The sequence below is a fragment of the Erinaceus europaeus genome, chromosome 1, assembly GCF_950295315.1.
Source record: "Erinaceus europaeus chromosome 1, mEriEur2.1, whole genome shotgun sequence".
NCBI lineage: Eukaryota > Metazoa > Chordata > Mammalia > Eulipotyphla > Erinaceidae > Erinaceus > Erinaceus europaeus.
The window spans coordinates 139651978-139674260 of NC_080162.1; the positions used below are offsets into that span (position 1 = coordinate 139651978).

The window sequence follows — 22283 nt, forward strand, 5'->3', positions numbered from 1 at the left end:
CTGAGAGTTCTCCAGACTGTTCTCCACAGAGGTTGGACCAATTGACATTCCCACCAGCAGTACAGGAGGGTTCCTTTGACCCCACACCCTCTCCAGCATTTGCTGCTGTTACCTTTTCTGATGTATGACATTCTCACAGGAGTGAAGTGATATCTCATTGTTGTCTTGATTTGCATTTCTCTGACAATCAGAGACTTGGAGCATTTTTTCATGTGTTTCTCAGCCTTTTGGATCTCTTCTTTGGTGAATATTCTGTCCAAGTCCTCCCCCCCATTTTTGGATGGGGTTATTTGTTGTCTTGTTGTTGAGTTTGGCAAGCTCTTTATATATGTTGGTTATTAAACTCTTATCTGATGTATGACATGTAAAGATCTTCTCCCATTCTGTGAGGGGTCTCTTGGTTTGGGTAGTGGTTTCTTTTGCTGTGAAGAAGCTTTTTAATTGATGTAGTCCCATAGGTTTATACTTGCCTTAGTCTTCTTTGCAATTGGATTCGTTTCATTGAAAATGTCTTTAAAATTTATGCAGAAAAGAGTTCTGCCAATATTTTCCTCTAAGTATTTGATAGTTTGTGGTCTAACATCCAAGTCCTTGATCCACTTGGAATTTACTTTTGTATTTGGTGAAATACAGTGATTCAGTTTCATTCTTCTGCATGTTTCAACCCATTGTTTCCAACACCATTTGTTGAAGAGACTCTGCTTTCCCCATGTAATAGTCTGGGCCCCTTTGTCAAAGATTAGATGTCCATACCACATCCTGTTTCTATATTTCCCTAGTGAGGTAGGGCTCTGGGGAGGTGAGGTTCCAGGACACATTGGTGAGGTTGTCTGCCCAGGGAAATCAGGAGGGCATCATGGTAGCATCTGTAACTTGGTGGCTGAAATGCAGTAAGACATAAAGCAAGACAAATTATTTCATAAACAGGAACCCAAAGGTAGGAATAGAGCAGATGAAATTAGGAATCTTCATGTTGGAAGAAGCTAGGAAGTCTATTTTAGGTATGTTCTAAGGAGACCATGGCTTTAGTAATTTTTGCCTGCGCTGAAATATAATTTTTAAAATGCCACTGGTAGCCCTGACAGGATTGTATCCACTTTTTTCTCCTTTTTTTTTTTCTTCTTCAGTTCTCATAGTAAGACCTGGCAAGAATCCTTCTGTACCTGTGGAGAAAGAAGCTGGTTGGAGAAAGTTATAACAAAATACCTAAGTACATCACTTCTCTGGGGTCAGGATGATGCACATGGTGATGGGACATTCTCTTTCCCTCTGTGGCTGTTCTGTGAATGCACTTGGGCAGTGTTGCAGGCAACTGAGGGCTTTACTTCTGTGAATCTCTCCTCTCTTGAGATCACGGGGCTCTTTGATGAAAAGTGATTTGCAAAGGGACAGAGTGTTTCTCTGCAGTGGTGATGTGAGTGGTGTCAAAGTCATTGGTGAAGCTAGAAAGTAGTTTAATGCTGTCTTCAGGACTTCTGCTTCCCTAAGAAGCCTTCCCTTGAGCCTGGGAGAAGTGTGAGAAAGGTGTCTATTTCATGGTAGCTCAAAGTGAGCTTGACAAAGCACAGCTTTTCCCTAGGGGCAGAATCACCATTGAGAACAGCCTTCCTGTGCATCCCTTAATGAAGAGTCATTGGTTCAGTCTAATGCAAGATAGAAAAGGCTTTAACCACCCCCCACCACCACCTACCCCATCCTTCCTGCCACTGGCCAGTCTGACAAGCCAATAGTCTGACCATCCAGCCAGTGATTACAGAGAGAGTATTCCTCATCAGTGCTACTCCCCTGAACTGATTTATACATTGTCAAATTTGGAGAATTTGAAGTTCTCTGGTTTTGTTTATAAATGGGCTCAGAGCACCACCCTACATTTCTACCTGCTCTGCAGATTTATTTGGTTGAAAACAGCTTCTAGGTTCTTTTTGAATCACCAAACTTTTTTAAAAATCTATATTTTTTTCTTTATTTGTGGGATGTTTTACACTTGGCAGTAAAATACAGTAGTTGGTCCATGTGTAACATTTCTCAGTTTTCCACATAACACTCTAACCCCCCACATAAGTCCTCCTCCACCGTCGTGTTCCAGGATATGAACACTGCCCCCCACCCGAGAACCAAATAAAATGCATAAAATTCACAGCCTCCAAACTATGAGAACTAAATATATGTTCTTTAAGCCACCCTGTCTATGATAACTTAATATAGCAGTTTGAACAGAATAAGATATTTTATACACATGTTCTCTGATATATAATTGGAAATATTTTCCCCATTTTCTTAGCTTACCATTCTTTGCACAATCGTTTTTGAAAAGTGAAACAACTTTTTTATTGGGGAAATTACTAGTTTATTGCTGACAATTGCGGATGGATGTGGAAAAGTTCCCAGTTTTCTGACCCTCTGCCTAAGTCCTCCTCTACCATCAGGTACCACCACCAGAAAGACTTTACCGACACCCCAGTACTTTGGTGCAACACACCAAACCCAGTCCAAGTTCTGCTTTGTGTTTTCCCTTCTGTTCTTATTTCTCAACTTCTGTCTATGAGTGGGATCATCTCATAGTCATCCTTCTCATTCTGACTTATCTCACTTAACATGACTCCTTCAAGATGAAGTAAAGAAGGTAAATTCTTAACATTCTTAACAGCTGAGTAGTATTCCATTGTGTATATATATATATATATATATATATATATATATATATATATATATATATCACAACTTACTAAGCCACTCATCTGCTGTTGGACACCTGGGTTGCTTCTAGGTTTACACCAGCCTTTTGAACTCTTTCTCAGAAGCATGCATGGGCTCTTCATTAAAGGATTGGTCTCCAAAGGACTAGGTCTTGATCAGTCTATCTTTATCTGTGAACCACTCTTACAAGCAAACAACTTGCTGTATGAAAAGACCTTGTGGAACTTACAAACCAAAGAGATCAATACTTCAGGCAGAATCCACAGAATCCCTGAGCAGGCTCTGCAACTGTATTCAAGTCTGTGTTTAAAGCTTGCACTCTCCAATCAGTTGTTTTAGTTTGTTTATTTGCCTTTTGTTTTGTTTTGTTTTTGCCTTTTATTGCTAAGACACTGTGAATCTACTGCTCCTAGTGGCCATTTTTTGCCATTTTATTGGACAGGAGAGAGAGAAATTGAGAGAGGAGGGAAAGATAAGGAGAAAGAGAGACAGCTACAGCCTGTGTCACTGCTTGTGAAGTGTTTCCTCAGCAGACTAGAACCTGGATCCTTGCTAAAGTCCTTGTGCTTAGTACTATGTGAGCTTAGCTGGGTGCGTCACCACCCTGCCCCCTCTCAACAACCAGTATTCTCAAAGAATAAGAGTGACTTCCATTTCTCAGAGATTCATTCATTACCCAACTATGTGAATCTAGGGGCCCGGGCAGATGGTGGTGGGGAATAGTTACACAATTCTATAAGAATTCTCATCCGGTACATGTATCATTACATACTTATTTACCATGATGATGTTGATATATATTGGTAGGTGTTGGTGGATTGGTAAGTTTTCATAGAATTTGAAAAGATAAAACTAAGAATGATAATTATGACAATCTTACTTATTTGTTTATCACTGCCTATCATCTATCTTTTTTTTCTTTATTGGGAGAATTAATGGTTTACAGTTAATAGTAAAATATAGTAGTTTGTTCATGTGTAACATTTCTCAGTTTTCCACATAACAATTCAACTCCAAGTCCTCTGTCGTGTTCCACGACCACCTAAACCCTTCCCCCAACCCCAGAGTGTTACTTTGGTACAATGCACCAAACCCAGTCCAAGTTCTGCTTTGTTTTTTCTTATTTTTCAATTTATTTTTATATTAATATTTAGTGGTTTAATAATGACTGACAAGATTGTGGGATAAGAGGACTATAATTCCATACAGTTCCCACCGCCAGAGTGCCATATCCTATCCCCTCCATTGGAAAATTCTCCACTCTTTTTTTTTACCATTTTACTGGGGAGTAATGTTTTTTTATTGGTGATTTATTATTGTTTTACAAAATTATAAGGTAACTGGGGTCTAACTCCACACTATTCCCACCTCCTGAGGACTATAGCCCCATTTTCGCCATTGGAAACTGAAGTAGTTCTCCCAAGGTCACAGATATTGGTTGACTATTACTTATCTTTTTTTTTTCTCTTTGCTGGTGAGATAAATGGTTTATAGTCAACAGTAAAATACAGTAGTCTGTACATATGTAACATTTCTCAGTTCTCCACATAGCAATGCAACACCCTCTAGGTCCTCCTTTGCCTTCATATTCCAGGACCTGAACCCTCCCGCTGCCCCACCCCAGAGTCTTTTACTTTGGCGCAATACACAAAAGCCAGCCCAAGTTCTGCTTTGTGTTTTCTTATTTTTCAACTTTCAAAATTATTATTTATGATTTAATAATTATTGACAAGATCATGGGTTAAGAGGGGGTATAATTCCATATAGTTCCCACCATCAGAGTGCCATAACCCATCCCTTTCATTGGAAGCTTCCCTATTCTTTATCCATCTGGCAATATGAACCAAGATTTCTATGGGGTGCAGAAGGTTGGTGTTGACAGGTTTATCCATACCCCAGCCTGTCTCTATATTTTCCTAGTGGGGTAGGGAAAGGTAGAGTTCCAGTGGGGTAGAGAAAGGGTGGAATTCCAGGACACACTGGTGAGGTTGTCTGCCCAGGGAAGTCAGGTTGGTGTCATGGTAGTATTTTTCAACTTCTGTCTGTGAGTGAGATCATCCATATGCATCTTTCTCTTTCTGACTTATTTTATTTAACATGATTCTTTCAAGTTCCATCCAAGATGAGGTGAAGAAAGTGAAATCACCACTTAATAACTGATTATCATTTTATATTAATTTATTTATTGGATAGAGACAGCCAGAAATCAAGAGGGAAGGAAGTGATAGAGAGGGGGAGAGAGAAACAGAAAGACACCTGCAATAGTGCTTCATCACTGGTAACCCCCCCAGAAGGTAGAAACTGGGGGATTGAACTCAAAGCCCTTGTGCTACAGTTGTAACATGTGCATTCAACCAGGTGTGCTACCACTCAGCCCCCCATCATACATAATAGCTATCATAATAATAAATTCAGATAATGCTAAGAGACCTTTTGCCCAAGTTTGTCTGTGATGGCATATAAAAGGATCAGAATTCCTTTTCTTTTCCACCTTCACTCCCCCCCCCCCAAATTCAGAGGTATAGTTGATATGGGCTCAGAATCCTTGAGCAAGGTCTTAGGGAACAGAGAGGACCAGACATGAGCAGTGTAAAGGTCATTCAAGGTAAAGTGAGCTGCATACTCAGAGATCTGCAAATGTGAAATATACTTAAGAACTGGAGATTTTTTACAGCTCTTGACTAGAAGGAAAAGTTGGATGAGAAATGACACTGTCAGACACCTTCCAATATGCAAGTGTAACTAGCATTCTTTGGCTCCTGGAGATAATGTCTAGAATTTACATTTTGTATTAATTTGACCTCATTTGCATAATTCCTTAATATAAAGAATTACCAAGATGCTGTCTATCTTTATCTTCTATGATACCCAAGACTGAGAAAGTCAAGGTTATGATTTGTATTTGGTTGAAGCAAAGAATTTATTTTTTATTTTTTATTTAAGAAAGGATTAACAAAACCATAGGGTAGGAGGGGTACAATTCCACACAGTTCCCACCACCCAATCTCCATATCTCATCCCTTCCTTTTTCATTCAGGGCTCCATAGATATCTTGCCATTCTCTTCTGGCTTTTAGAGTTTGAGTGGAGAAATCTGCAGATAATCTTATGGGTTTTCCCTTATATGTGACTTTTTGTTTCTCTCTTGCAGCCTTTAGGATCCTTTCTTTATCCTTACTTCTTCTCATTGTGACTATGATGTGTCTTGGTGTCTTCAGATCTGGGTTGATTCTGTTTGGAACTCTCTGGGGCTCTTGAATCTTGATGTCCTTTCTGTTATTCAGGTCTGGGAAGTTTTATTCTATTATTTCCTCTAGAATGTTTGCTTCCCCTTCCTCTCTTTCTTCCTCTGGCAGGCAAATTATGCAAATGTTACTTCTTTTGAGATCATCCCATATGTCTCTGTTGTTGTTTTCAGTGTCTCTCAATCTCTTTATAAGCTCTTTCACCTCTTTCTTAGTTTTATCTAACTCATCCTCTGTCTGACTAATTCTGTTTTCTGCTTCTGTTAGTCTGCTTTCCCTTGCCTCAGCTTCTTTCTTCATTACAGTTATTTCAGCTTTCAGTTCTCTAATTGCCTCAAGATAATCATTATTTTCCTTGGGGGTCTCAACTGTTGTTTCCCTAATACTGCCATTCCTTTCCTCCAATGTTTTCATTTCTGTGATTAATAAGTTTATTATTGCTTGCATACTTTTCTTATCTATGGTTGCTTCTAGCTGATTTGTAGTTTCTTCTGGGCTCTTGTCTTCATTCATTGGAATAGAAGTTTTATTTGTTTCTGATCTACCCATTTTTTTTATTTATGTGTTTCTTTTTTTATGCTCTGTTGTTCCTCAGCTGTTGTGTCTTGAGCACACGCAACACTGTACTGAATACCTTTATGACGATTGCACTCACCAACCTCAGGAATTACAGTAGCAACTGAAGCAAGTATTGAAGCAGTTTAATCACTACCAGTTAGCCAAACCATTTCTCCAGTCCATGAAAAAATAGCAACCAAATCCCAGTGAAGAAGAAAGAGAAAAGAATGAAGGGATAGCAAGAATAGACAGTTATGCAAATCTACTATCCACTGTATATTCTAGGGGTAACAAAAGGGGAAAGGGTACTAGAGCAGAGATACACACATAGAGAGTCCACTCTGAGTCAGATTTCTTCCCCAAAATAATTCACAAATTCAGAAAGGCAAAGAAGGAGGAAAGAAGTGTATGACAAGATAAAAAAAAAAAGAGACAAGTGAGAGAAAAGGGAAAAGATAAGAAAAAGAGCTGTAATTAAAGAACAGTGAAAGGAAAGGTTTTTTTTGATTACTTTATTTTTAATTTAATTTAATTTTTTTAATTAGCTAGGAGGAGGAGGGAGGGGAGAGTCTGTAGAGGAGGTAGGAGTAAGGAGACAAGTTCCTCCCACAATAGATAAGATGCCCACTACCCTAGCAATGAAAGATACCCTAAGAGTTAATTCTGGTCAACCTAAAGGGGGGGAAGATATATGCCTTTATATAATATTAATAAAAAAATAGAGCAGGGTAAAAAAAAAAAATCCTGTTCCAAGTTACCTCAAACCTCGTGATCAGAGGCAGCTGATTGTTAAGAATGAGAAGAAAAAAAAAAAAAAAAAACCTCAGGACTAGACAACGATAGCTGAAATAGACAGTTATGCAAATCTACTATCCACTGTATATTCTAGGGGTGGCTAAAGGAGGAAGGGAAGTTGAGCAGAGACACTCGCAGTGAGAGTCCACACTGAGTCAGAATTCTTCCCCAAAATAATTCCCAAATGTGTATCAGTGAATTCAAAAAAGCACACTGTTTGGTGGTGTGGAGGCTGGGGCCTGTGGCTTTGGAAGCTGTAGGATTAAGGAAGAAAGGATGATAAGAATGAGAAAAAGAAAAAAAGGAGAGAAAGAGAGAGAGAAAAATAAAAAGATAAGAAAAAGAATAGTCATAAAAAAGCGGTGAAAGGAAAAAAGTTTTATTTATTTATTTATTTATTTTTAATTATTTAAATAGCTATGCGGGGTGAGGTGGAGGGGGGGGGTTGGCTACTTAGAAAGAAAAAAGGCCAGAGGTTTCAGAAGGGTATAGACTTAGAATGAATGATACTCCCTGGTGGGACAGGAATTTGGTAAAGACAGAAGCTCAGCAGGGGAGCCTGCTAGGAGCTGGTCCCCAGGGACTGGTTATGGGGGGGGGGTAAGGGGGAGGAGGTGTGCTCAATAATTAAAAGGAAAGAATTTTTCCCCCTTTTTTTCTACTCTATTTCTTAACCCAAATTAAGTTATAGTCACCTCCTTGGTGTCACCGCTAGGACCCCTTATTGACTGGCCTACTAAAGGCAGAAAATCCTACCGTTTCCAGAAGATGTGGTCAGAGCTCAAGCCACTAGCAGCTTCTCAGTCCGCCATCTTCCGGGAACCCCCCGAAGCAGAGAATTTTTATTTGATACTTTACTGTCACAGGCCTTTCGCTTTCATTTTTTTTGCACGTTTCTTTTTTCTTTATTTTATTTTATTCTCCAGGGTTATCTCTAGGGCTTAGAGCTGGCACTACAAATCCACTGTTCCTTGCAGCCATTTTTTCTATTTTACTGGACAGGACAGAGTGAAATTAAGAGAGGAAGAGGAGAGAGAGAGGGAGAAAGAGACAGAGAGACACCTGCAGCCTTCTTTCACCACTTGTAAAGCATTCCCCCCCTGCTGTGGGGAGACTGGGGGCTTGAACCCGGATCCTTGCACATGTCCTTGGGCTTAGTACTATGTGCACTTAATGGGTACACCACCGCCTGGCCCCATATTTTTTTTTCAATGTAGACATAGTGCATGCAGTTTCTGTGGCTTTTTCCCTTTTAATATTGTTTATCATTTACCTTGTTTTCTTAGTACTTTAATTTCTAGTCTCTCTGAGATACACAATTGTGCCTTCAATCATCTTTGGGAATTTTAATTTTTTTAAAAACTGTCATTGCTGGGGTTTCACAACTCCAGGTCAACTTTTTTCTTTTTTTTTTTTTTTTTGATTGGAGGGTTAATGGTTCACAGTATATAAAGTTGTTGGTACATGTGTAAAACTTCCCAGTTTTCTGCAAAACATGCTCACCCCAAGCCTAGGTCCTTCTTCACCATCATGCACCAAAGAGAGAGAAAGCCACCTCAGCACAGAAGCTTCCCCCCAGGGCTGTGGGGTCAAGTCTCAAACCTGGATCGTGCAAATGGTAAAACAGAAACAGAAAATTGTTATAGTTCATTTTTTTAAGTTTAGACAATATTTTTGTGACAGTTATTGGAGTTCAAGCTTATTTCCTTTTTTTATCCTTAATTCCAGCAATGACACTCCTGGGTATTTGCCCAGGAGCTGCTTTCTCACAAAACATTAATATGAAAAAATTTTTTTAATTTTTTATTAGAAATTTAATAATGATTGACACGATAGAGAAGGAGAGAGAAAGAGACACACTTATAGCTCTGTGTTACTTCTTGTGAAGCTTCTCCTCCCCCCACTCCACATACAAATAGTTTGAGCCCAGCTTCTTGCATATGGTCATACTCTCTAGGGTGCACCATCACTTGGTCTCTGGATTTTTTTTCTTTTTTTCAACAGGAAATCATTTTTTTTTTAATGATGGCTTGAGGTTTGAAAAATGGGTAAGATATGGAGCTGGGCACACCTAGTTAAGCACATATGTTACAAGGTGCAAGGACTTGGTTTAAGCCCCCAGTCCCCACCTGCGGTGGAAAGCTTTGTGAGTGGTGAAGCGGACCTGCAGGTCTCTCTCTCTCTCTCTCCCTCTCTCTCAACCTCTCTCTCCCTCTCTCTCTCCTTCTCTATCACCCCATTCTCCTTTGATTTCTGACTGTCTCTATTCAATAAATAAATAAAGACAATGCCAGAAATAATTAAAAAAATTTTTTAAAAATGGGTAAGAGGTGGTGGTGTCATTTACATGAGAAATGCAGGAAGGAGAAAACTCAAATGATTAGGTTCTGAGAGGCATTGGAATTGGTGCTAGTGGACACCAACTAGAGAACAGGGGTGAGGCTCTGCTTAGTATTGTCTGTTCATTTTTAGTACTGTAGCTCACAAAAGTTTGTCTTGTAGATCCATTCATTCTTCCAGATAAGAGTTGGAGGTCCTTCTTACTATTCTTTTGGTCCAGCCTTGGACTTTTTAGCAGGGTACTTCTCTTTAATCTATTCCAGAGAAGTCCTGTAGAAAATTCTACAAGGATTGGGAGTTACAGTGGGTTATGTGCATGTGGTGTGAAGCTCAAGGACCGGAATAAGGATCCGGATTCGAGCCCCCAGCTCCCCACCTGCAGGGGAGTCGCTTCACAGGCGGTGAAGCAGGTCTGCAGGTTTCTGTCTCTCTCCTCCTCTCTGCCTTCCCCTCCTCTCTCCATTTCTCTCTGTCCTATCTAACAACAACGACATCAATAACAACAACAATAATAACTACAATAAGAGTAAAAAAAACAACAAGGGCAACAAAAGGGAAAATAAATAAATAATTTTTTTAAAAAAAAAGAATATTCTACAAGGATTCAGACTACGCTCATACTGTTGCTACTAAGAGATTTTTGCCTCTCTCCATTTAATGAGATTTATTTAGGGAAAGGAGAATACCTAACATTTACATATATCTGTCTTGAAAGCTATCAATCATACTGTGTGAGATTAAAAAGTATTAATGGGGTCAGGAGGTGGTGCACTTGGTTAAGTGCTCGAATTACAGTTCTCAAGGTTCAAGATCCTGGTCCCCACCTGCAGGGGAATAGCTTCATCAGTGATGAAGCAGGGCTGCATGTGTCACTCTGTCTCTCTCCCTCTCTATCTACCCCTCTCAATTTCTCTCTGTAATATTAAATAAATAAATAAATAAATAAATAAATAAATAAATAAGGGTCTTGGAGATGCTGCTACTGTTAGAGCACTTCCTTCTGTGTTTGAGTTCCACAAAGGAGCAGCAAGGACAGACAGATAGAACTCTATGGATAGTGGGATGCAGCTTTGATTTCTCTTTCTCATCTCTTTCTCTCTCAAAATATGAAATGAAAATTGGATCAGGAAGGAGACTCAGCAGTATTGCACATAAACAAGGTTCCTGGCAGTGTATTCAAAAAAGAAGAAAAGTATTAATAAAGTACTATAAGTCATGATGAGTATGCAAATAGAGGCAGAATATGCTAAGACATTTTGTTATTCTCATTATGCTCAAAATTCCTGTTTAATCCATAGACAAGAGAAAGAAATTCAAGATGTAGCTTTCCTTCATAACTATCCAATTCAGTTTGATTGCTAGTGAATTGCAGTTGCCTTTAAAAAGGGAGCAGTGGACCTTGAATTTGGGGAGAGAGAACAACCAAGGAAGCCTCAAGGCTTTTGTAAAAGGTGCTTCTAAAATACTCTAGAGCTGTGTGTTGAGTCAATGTGTTCCTCACACCTGTCTGTGTTTGAAATGTTTTATAGTTAATACTTTATCTTTTAAATACATACATAAAAGTAACTTAAACGTGGGGCCAGGTGGTGGCATACCTGGTTAAGCACACACATTATGGTGTGAAAGGAACTGGGTTCAAGCCGCGAGGAAAGTTTCACAAGAGGTGAAGCAGAGCTACAGGTGTCTCTCTATCTCCCTCCTCAATTTCTCTCTGTCTCTATCCAATAATAAATAAATAATATTTAAGATAATAATAATGTGAATATCTAAATGTGAGAGTCAGTGCCCTGCCACTCTATCCTAATCCATCACCATAAGGAATGGTCTACTGGGGTATTTTTCTGGAAAAAAAATGTAATTGCTTTGTCATGAAATGTTAATGCTGTCTTCTGTTCTTAAATTCACTTGTTCTGGTGATGAAGTAATGGCTCAGAGAGTTGCTCAATTTTCATATAAGTTGGGAGCTGGACAATGGTGTACCTGATTAAATGCACATAGAACTAAGTGCAAGAAGCCCCTCAAGGATCTGGGTTTGAGCTCCCGGCTCCCTACATGCAAAGGGGATGCTTCATAAGAGGTAAAGCAGATCTACAGGTGTCTATCTTTCTCTCTCCCTCCCTCCCCAGTCTCCTATCCAATAATAATAAAAAAAGAAATAAAATGGCCACCAGGAACAGTGGATTTTCAGTGTTGGCATCGGACCCCAGTGATAACCCTGCAGTTAAAAAAAAAATTCATCATAATCTTTTCAATCATTATTAAATCACTAAAAAAGTTATTTTAAAAAAGCTCAAAAATGCATATAAAGCATTTCTTCTTCCCTGAGCAGACAACCTCACCAATGTGTCCTGGAACCCCACCTCCCCAGAGCCCTACCCCAACAGGGAATGTTAGAAACTGGTTGGGAGTATGAATCGACCTGTCAATATCCATGTCCAGTGGAGAAGAAATTACAGAAGTCAAACCTCCCATCTACTGTACCCCATAGAGATCTTTGGTTTATAATCCCAGAGGGATAAAGAATAGAGAAGCTTCCAATGGAGGAGATGGAATATGGCCCTCTGGTGGTGGAAACTGATGGAATTACACCCCTCTTATCCCAGAATCTTGTAAATCACTAATAATAACTTTAAAAGATGAAAAATAAGAAAACACCAACAAACAGAACTTGGGCTGGGTTTGGTGTATTGCACCCAAGTAAAAGACTCTGGGGCGGGGGGAGAGGGGGAGGGTTCAGGTCCTGGTACATTGATGGCAGAGGAGTACCTAGAGGGAGTTGAAATATTAAGTGGGAAACTGAGAAATGTTACACATGTACAGACTACTGTATTTTACTGTTGACTGTAAGCCATTAATACCCCCCAATAAATAACAATATTTTCATATAAGGCAATTTTTTTTTCCTATTTGATATTTGTGGAAGAGCTGGGGCTGACATGGAGTTTCCTTGTTTTCACACACAGAACCATTTCGGCAAAGACTCATCACCAAGCTGTCAACTTCAACATCTTTGAGGGTATGGTGTGCCACGGGGTGCCTCTTGTAACTATTTCGAGAGGCAAAGTGGTGTATGAAGCTGGAGTTTTCAACGTCAAGGCAGGAGATGGGAGATTTGTTCCTCGGAAACCATTTGCTGAGCATGTTTATAAGCGAATCAAGCAGCGAGACCTGGTGAGCTGTGTAGGGTTGGACTGTGATCACAGATTGAATTGCCCTTGGCTCCTGCATACTGTTGGTGTTATTACCCTTGCTATTTTTCACAGATTCTTTTCTTTAATTATTTTAAAAAAATTTATTACCTTTATGTATTTATTGGATAGAGACGACCAGAAATCTGGAAGAGTGGAGAAATAGAGAGGGAGAGACAGAGAGGCAGGAGACACCACTTGTGAAGCTTTCCCCCATTGTAGATTCAGACCAGGGGCTTGAACCCAGGTCCTTGTGCATTGTAACATGTGCACTCTACCAGGTGTGCCATCACCTGGTCCCAATTTTTAACAGATTCTTACAACATCAGGAGCAATAGGAAGATTTCAGGATGATGCTAACTTTCAGAAAGTATCACTGGATGAGTATTTTTCCTTTGCAGAGAACCATGTCAGAATTTTTTAGCAACTGGGCTTAGCAGATACTTCCAAGAAACAGACTCAAATAGGTAAAGATGTGACATTTTTATAAGAGGGAAGTTAAGTGAGAGCAAAATGAGGTGAATCTAGAAAAGTCTGGGAGAATTTTAGACTAAAATTCAAGTCTGACCCCAGTGAAGCAGAGGCTGGGGGAGAGGAGGAGAGAGAGAGGGAAAAAGAGAGAGAAGAGAGGAAAAGAAAGAGAGAGCAAGAGAGAGAGAGAGAGGAAGAGCGAAATGGAGAGTGAGCAGAAGAGGGAGCGAAAGAGAGGGAGAGAGAAGGAGAGAGAGAGAGAGAGAGATATCAAGGGATGGAAGCATTCTTGGTCCCATATACATGAGAAAGATTGAGTAAGGACTTCACATAGGTATGGAGCCAAGTCTTCTGCCAGTCATCATTTTGGCCTATAGACATTGACAGGGAGCTACTGTGAAGGTGTGTTCAAACCTGGGACTGTTGTTCAGAGATCTGATAGGTCTTCTTGAAACATTTCCCTCCCTGTTGTTATATGTCTGAAGGTATATGCTAATAACCACCAGAACTATGGGACTTTGAGCTCAGGTCAGTCGAAATAAGAATTCACCCTTACCCTCCATTTCCCATCTGGCATATAACAAGCCTCTCTTTCATCCTTGGGATTGTTAATCAGCTACAAAAATGACACTTTCACTGACCTATAGGAAGACCCCAATGAGATTTAAAAGACAAGACACAGGGACATGGGTGGTAGGTAGTTCACCTGGTAAAGTGCACACCATGTACAAGGACCTAGGTTTAAGCCGCCTGTCTCTACCTATGGGGGGAATCTTTATTAACAGTGGAGCAGTGCTACAGGTGTCTATTTCTCTATCTGTCTAATAGAAGAAAGGAAGGAAGGAAGGAAGGAAAGAAAGAAAGAAGTAGGTAGATAGTCTAATGGTTTTGCAAAGAGACTCTTGTGTCTGAGGTTCCAAAATCCAGGTTCAGTCCCCAGCACCACCATAAGACAGAGCTGAGCAATGCTCTGGTAAATTAAGTGAAATGAAGTAAAGAGAGAAAGAAAGAAAGAGAAAGAAAGAAAGAAAGAAAGAAAGAAAGAAAGAAAGAAAGAAAGAAAGACAGGAAGATGGCTTCCAGAAATGGTGGAGTCATCCTGCAGGCATCCAGGCTTGGTGGCAAAAAAATAATAATAATAAAGCACACAGTAAGAGGTTCATAAATGTCATTTTATTTCTTAATCTTTCTCTTTTGATGAATAAATCTCTCTGATAGAAGCCTTCAGGTCTTTGTAGTATCTCTATTACAAAAGTGTTATCTGTCCTTCCTATGTCTTGGTCTTCCACACTGTTTAATTTGTACCACATTAGAACAGTGTTTAAAGTGCACCTCACTAAGTAGATTGGCATTGAAGGGAAAAAAATAATTAGATTGAAGCCATGTAAATTGATGGATTTGGGGTGGGGCAGGGGGGAGCATCCTAAAGAGGAAAAAAGGCCAGAGATGAATAAGCCAGTCCCACTGAGATCAGCTTTCTGATTCCTACTCAGCAGGCAGGATCCACTCATCAATGTTCCTTTCCTGGCTATGTAGACTTTCTAGAGTTGGTAACCCATGGATTAGTTCTAAGGGCTCATTTCTTTTCTTTTAATTTAAAAACATACCTCTCTTTTCTCCCAAAGTTCTCTGGCTATTTTCTTTTCATTCCACTCAGATCTTGTAGTCTGTTGGATTTCTCCTCTAATGACTTGCAGAAATATTTAGTGTGGATTCTCAGGTTACATCATCCAGAGCAGATCATCCAGTTTCTGAAGTTTTGATGAAGTAAGTAAGTGTTCTAGAATGCTTTAAATTCTTGGGATATAGCAATTCTCTCTCTCTCTTTGTGTGTGTGTGTGTGTGTGTGTGTGTGTGTGTGTGTGTCTGTGTGTGTGTGTGTGTAATTTAAGATTGATTTACAAAATTACAAGATCACAGGGGTACAACTCCTCACTGTTCCACCATCAGAGTTCTGGATTCTCAATCCCTCCACTGGAAGCTACAGCAGTTCTCCTAAGGTTGCAGATATGGGTTAACTAATATTTCTACAACTATCGGCCTATATTTGTATATATCATCCCCTTTTTTATTGGGTACCATATTTTCCTTCTTTCCAAATAACACATACACCTATTCTATATCCAAATGCCCCTCCTTTTTCTTCCTCTCTCTCCACTTCCTGATGGAGTCAGAGTGCAGGGCTCTGGAGAGGGGAGGTTCCAGAACACATTGATGAGGTCGCCCAGCAATTCTATCCCAAGTGCATTTTGGTCAAAATGCTTAAAATTCCAGTTCATTTTGCTGAATCTTGGTTTGACAACATTGGCAATGCCAGGTGATAGGTAGGCATAAACTTCTAAGTTTATGCATATGATAACTGATAGCAAATCTAACATATCCTGAACACTTACTTTACACAACAGCACATCAGGTAGCCTACCTGCTGAGTCATCTTGCTGACCTCATACTGAATGCCATATCAAAAGGATGTTCTAGATGCTTTCCTTTCATTCTTGATCAATCCAATCTATATCATTATATAGTTATAGATGATCAGTAATAAACCATGTATAGTTTAATCCCTACAATAGCCCTCTGAGGTAGTAGTGGTAACTTTATATTATAGATGGAGAAATTGACCTTAGGAAGGTCATGTAGTTGGCTGAGTGGTAACCTTGGAGCTCAAATTCATGTCTATTTGTTTGTTTGTTTTCACCTCCAGGGTTATCACTGGAGCTTGGTGCCACCACTAGGAATCCACTGCTCCTGGAGGCCATTTTTCCCCCTTTTTATTGGATAGGACAGAGAAATTGAGAGGAGAGTGGAGATAGAGAAAGAGAAAGAGAAAGATAGACACCTGCAGACCTACTTCACCATGCAAATGGGGAGCAGGGGATTGAACCTGGATCCTTGTATGAATCCTTATGCTTCTTATTATGAATTATTTTTAATATTTAATATTTATTTATTTATTGGATTAAGACAGCCAGAAATTGAGAGGGAAGGGAATAGTAGGAAGGGGGAGAGAGAGAGAGAGAGAGACCTGAAGCCCTGCTTCACCACACAAAAAGCTTTCCCCTTGCAGGTGGGGATGGGGCAGGGGGCTCAAACCTGGGTCCTTGAGCACTGTAACATGTGCACTCAACCAGGTGCACCACCACTGGGCCCAGTGCTGCTTATTATGTGCACTTAACTGGGTGCACGACTGCCTGCCCGCCTCATGTATATTTAATGTCTACCATGGTGGTGTATACTCACAACATGTAAACCCCATGCTAATAGGTGGCCCCCACTTCCTCCTTCCTCTCAAGGGAGGCTCCTTCACATAGTGCTCAACTCAGCTATCAGACACGGGTGAACTTAGTAGAGGACGTCAGGCTGGTGCTGAGAAGAACCAGTTGTGTCATATTGTCCTGGAAAAATAGCTCATGGGGCCTTTCAATCATCAAATAGAAAAATATTACAGATCATCTCTTTTTTAAAAAGAATATTTATTTATTGACAGAGAGAAATTGAGAGAGGAGGAGGAGAGAAAAGGAGAAAGACAGACATCTGTAGCACTGCTTCACCACTTACAAAGCTTTTCCCTTGCAGGTGGGGACTGGGGGCTTGAACCTGGGTACTTGAACATGGTAACATGTGGCTCAACCAGGTGCACCACCACCCAGTCCCCCTTACAGATCATCTCTACTGAACCTCAGAGTTTGTACTTAGTGACTTACAGTCTCTGGAGAGTTGTCTCAGTGTATATTCTAAAATATACACTGAGTACAACACTGGGGCAATAGAAAGTACAAAGATGCATGTGACTGAGTCTGGCCTTAGAGAGCTGTGTAACCAGGGCCAGGTGGTGGTGCCCCCAGTTAAGCTTACATAGTAGTAAGTGCAGTGACCTCCACAAAGATCTGGGTTCAAGCTCCTGACTCCCCGCTGGCAGAGGGAAAGCTTCACGGGGAGTGAAGCAAGGTCTACAGGTGTCTTTCTTTCTTGCTTCCTCTCTATTTCCCATCCTCTCTCAATTGCTTTCTGTCCTATTCAATAAAATGGTTAAAAAAAAAAAAATGGCCACTGAGAGCACTGGATTCATAGTGCCAGCACCAAGCCCCAGCAATAACCCTGGAGATGAGAGAAAGAGGGAGAGGGAAAAGGAGAAGGAAAGGGAGAGGGAGAGGGAGAGAGAATCATGTATCTCATTTCTAAGGATGAAAAAAGCTGAAACATGTCAGGAGCCTTGTATCAGAACTTACATTGTTTTTAATTTCTACTTATTTTTTAAAGGGGAAGGTTATGAAGTGGAGGATAGCAGAAGACTGATGAGAGAGATGGCAATGTGGGCTGCGGTGGTAAACAGACCATGATCATTCTGACAAGAAATCCAGTCAGAAATTTAAAAAATAACAAAGAATAAAAATGAGACTGTGCAAATGAGTCCTGGCTATTTCCTAGGTTGAGTTGTAACAGATAAATTAAAGGTGGTTAGTCAACAAAGATTCTGGGCATGCCAGCATGAGAGGACAGAGGCACGGACCTCGCAGAAAAATACCAAGTGGACTGCTGATCTGCCTGGTTTGGGTCATATATGACCCTGAGCCAGTAGCACAATTTAGGGGAAGGAGGCTAGAGGCTGGGTTGAGGAGCACCTGGTTGAGTGCACGTGTTACAATGTGCAAGGACCCAGATTCAAGACCCTAGTCCCCACCTTCAGGAGGAAAGCTTTGCAAGTGGTAAAGCAGAGCTGCAGGTATCTCTCTGTCTCTCTTTCTCTCTATCTCTCCATTCCCTTTCCATTTCTGGCTGTCTTTATCCAATAAATAAATAAAGATAATAAAAATATTTTTTAAACTGATGCTGCAGTGGAGTCAACCAGCTTGAGGAGCAAACCCATGCATGAAAGAGGAGGATGGACCTCCCAGACTTGATGGCATCAACTAAATCAAGTTGTTTACTGCAGTTTTGCCTCCTCGTCCTCCTCGTCCTCGTCCTCGTCCTCCTCTTCCTCCTTCTCCTCCTCCTCCTTCTTCTTCTTCTTCTTCTCTCTCTCTCTCTCTCTCTCTCTCATGCTCTCTTTCTTTTGCCTTTTACCACCCTCTGACTCTCAACTTCTGTTTAAAAAAAAATGGTCACTAGGAATGCTGTAGTCATGCAGGCATCAAACCCTCAGCAATAATTTACATAAAAACAAATAAGTTTATTTATTTATTTTTTTCCTCTAGGTGTATCACTGGGGGCTCAGTGCTGACACTATGAATCCACTGCTCCTGGTGGCCATTTTTTCCATTTTATTGGACAAGACAGAGAGAAATTGAGAGGAGAGGGGGAGAGAAAGAGGGAAAAAGGAAAACAGACACCTACAGACATGCTTCGCCACTTGTAAAGTGTCCCTCCTACAGGTGGGGAGCAGTGGCTCAAACCTGGATCTTTAGTACTATATAAGCTAAACCAGGTGCACCACTGCCTGGTCCCCAGCAGGAAAGTAGAAAATGAGCTTTTGGAGTAAAATGGAGTTGGAGTTGAGCTGAGGAGGATCTTTCAACAGGATGGCAGGTAACACACACACAAACAAAACTACTCACTGATGTCACTTTCTTTAGGGACTCATCACTACAGAACAAGGTGATGACTGAAATGTGTCATGGCTTTCACTAAGTGCAAAGGTCAAAAAGATAGACTGTTGAGATTGTAGACAAGAGAAGAGGTGAAGGAAGGTGGAAATAAATCCTGGTTTGTTTGGACAGTCCTGGACTGTGTCTGTATCCTTTACATTCCTGGAAGTATCCCATTTGGAGTGATAAATTATATGGTCACCCTAAGCTGAAGTGATACGCCCTACAGTCTGACTTGAACATAAACCTGGAGAGGGAACAACATGGAGAACAAAGACCTTAAGTGGAAATTGCCAGGAATTTCTATGAAAAGCAGGGGGAGTGGGAGGCATACGGTAAATCCACAAGATTTTTTTTCCAATTGATTAAGTGAACTGCACTTAGCTTTGCATCCATGATATCAATAGACAGCAAGAGAGAAATGAAATGTTCTCTTTCAGACTTGTACACCGACCCCTGTGAAGCGTGAGCCCTATAAGGAAGAAGTCATCACAATCGAATCAAAGGAGACAAAAGAGGATTCCCTGGCTGGAACGAGGAAATAGAGCTGCCACTGAGCTGCATGTTGTTGGTAAGTGCATGGGGAAAAAAGATATTGCCACCTGATAACATGTCAATTTAACATCCCTCTCAGCTTCCTGAGCATTTGAGAGAGTTCAAGGTCAAGATCAGGGGTTTCAGAGTGGCATAAGACATCGAAGACAGTTTATCAGAGGGAAGAAAGATGAAAGCCCTCTTGATGCAGAATGCCTAAGTGAGTCTCCGTGATTGAAGCAAACCTTGGACAGGCTAGAGATTTATTCTGAGACATTGGGAAACATTCAACAGAGCCTTGCAGATTCAATATGGGCAAGACACAGTAGGTTGGTAACATCAAGTGACTTCCTATTGAGGAAAGTTGGCACTACTTAAAACAGGAAGCACAATATCAGGGCCAAAATGTAGAACCTGTTGTATGATGACTCTGTATGGAAAAACAGCCTTTCATTTTTATTTTATTTTATTATTTGCCTCCAGGGTTACCACTGGGGCTCGGTACCTACACTATGAATCCACTGCTCCTGGGGACCACTTTTTCCATTTTATTGGACAGGATAAAAAGAGAAGTTGAGAGGGAAGGGGAAGACAGAAAAGGAGAGGAAAAGAGATACCTGTAGACCTGCTTCACCACTTGTGAAACATCCCTCCTCAGGTGAGGGGTCTCAAACAGGGACCCTTGCACAGGACCTAAGCTAAGTACTATATGCATTTGACCCACTGCACCACCACCTGAATCCCTTACAAGAGGAAACCATGTTAGAATTCAGATGTTCTAGAATTCAGATGTTCTGGAATACAGAAAGAATAAAAAAAAGAAGCAGAGCTTGCTAGTGAGATTTAACTTTTCAGGAAAAAACATTCAATGTACTTTAGTCCACACTTAATTTTTAGAATAAAATTACAGATATAGTCATTGAAAAAAAAAAAGATACTGTGCAGGGAGGGAAGGCAGTTGTGCAACTGGTTAAGCACTCACATTACATTGTGCAAGGACCTAGGTTCAAGTCCCTGGTCTCCACCTGCAGGGGGAAAGCTTCAGAAGTGGTGAAGCAGGGCTACAGGCATCTCTTTGTCTCTCTCCCTATTTATCTTCCCCTCTCTCTTCAATTTTTCTATCTCTATCCAATAATAAGTAAATGAAAAATTTAAAAATACTGTGTTGATTTTCTCTAGTCTTTTGATATTCATGTCTTTTTTTGAAGCATATGTTGTCTTCATGCTTGCCCCCCCCCCCCTTTTTCCTCCAGTTGCTTTCTGGCCCTCTGGCTAGATGTTTATTTGGATGTGACTTTGCTGTGATTTGATCATTTTTCTGACATCACTTCGACTGACTTTGTGACATATACCCATTTTGCCAACTTCTACAGTGTCACTAAGCTCCGCTTCTTCTTTAGTCTGCAAAAGACTTACATAGCAAGGATGGGCAAGGGTAGATGTCTGTGTTAATCAGGGACATTTTCTTAAAGAATTGGTTTTATGGTGGGGGCCAGGCAGTGGCACACTCAGTTAAGTGCACATAGTACTAAGCACAGAGAAGCAGGCAAAAATCTGGGTTTGAGCCCCTGGCTCTTCACTTGCAGCTAGAATGCTTCATAAGTGGCAAAACTGGGCTGCAGGTGTCTCTCTGTCTCTCACCTTCTCTATATCCCTCTCCCCTCTCAATTGCTCTCTGTCTTATTCAATAAAATGGGGAAAAAATGGCCACCAGGAGCAGTGGATTTATACAGAGCCCCAGCAATAACCCTGGAGGCAAAAAAATTAAAATAAAAAAGGAGAACTGATTTTATGCCTACCAAGTAAGGCACTGTGCCTTTTCTCATCATGATAATCTGTGCTTCCTTGAGTAAATCCTGTGACTTGATCTGTGTCACGCTGCTGTGCCAACTTTTCATTATTGAATGCCTTGTATCTTTAACACGCCTATACTGCTAAATGCTTCAGAGTTTCTTGCCATTCCCTGGCTACTAACTTTGTGTTTCTAATCCAGGAAGATGATGTTAATAATTCAGAAGAAGATTAGGAAGTAGAAGGAGTTCTAGTGAAGGCTAAAGATTGCTATTAACAGCATTTGTTGGAACAAGATTGGTGTTTACTTTGACTATAGGATTTCTTGGGGGTTAGACTTCAGTTCTGCATCTATCTCTTTGTGAGGGAGAATGTTAAACTGTGATCCTTTTATTTTGTTCAAAGGTAAAATCAGAGAAAAGGATGTTGCTGTTCCCACCACAGCTAAATGTTGTCAATCCCTTAGAGGAAGCAGGCCTTATTTCAACTTCCTGGGAGCCTTTTGAAAAAAAAATAATAGCTCCAGGCCACTTTGATTTTTTTCCCTTCAGAAGCAGTTTCTGTCTTGCTCACTGTGACTTTGTTGCTGTGTAAAATGGAAGACAGAAGTGAGTATTATTGCGACAGAAAGTCTCTGAAAATTCATTGATGATATTCTCACATGTAACCTCTGCTTCTCACGAGGTTTCTTTATTTAAAAAAAAAATCACTTTCTTGGTTAAAGCTGTTTCTAACAGCTACATTTGATTAAAAATAGAAAAATATATGATGTTATAGTCTTTCAGAACTGATAAACATGTAGGCCTTCATTTTAATTAATAAAGTTTATTATCACTATTTTTGGTCTTGCTATCTGAGTTCTGTTGTTCTGGTAGCTAGATTTTTCTTGATTGGGATTCAGGACATTGCTTTTGACTGAGAAACATAATTTGCTGTGTGACATATGCTTCAGCAATTCCCTGAGATGAGATCTTTCTGCAACCCCTATGTAATTGAATTGATACTTAACCTCAGAATAACTCTAAGGCAAATTATCCGATCTCATTGCTGAGCACAGCACTTGAGGAAATTAGATAGATT

General features: G+C 40.4%; 1 protein-coding gene across 2 annotated transcripts in view; it reads left to right on the forward strand.

Annotated features, from left to right (window-relative positions):
• Positions 1–22040, forward strand: part of DPYS (dihydropyrimidinase) — a 119919-nt gene extending 97879 nt beyond the window's left edge. For both annotated transcript variants that reach the window (XM_007533672.3, XM_060195995.1), the window contains exons 8-10: positions 12598–12805; positions 19319–19449; positions 21609–22040. In XM_007533672.3, coding sequence (XP_007533734.1) covers positions 12598–12805; positions 19319–19423 — 313 coding nt within the window. In that variant the 3' untranslated portion in view covers positions 19424–19449; positions 21609–22040. The remainder of the gene's footprint in view (positions 1–12597; positions 12806–19318; positions 19450–21608) is intronic.
• The last annotated feature ends 243 nt before the right edge of the window (positions 22041–22283 follow it).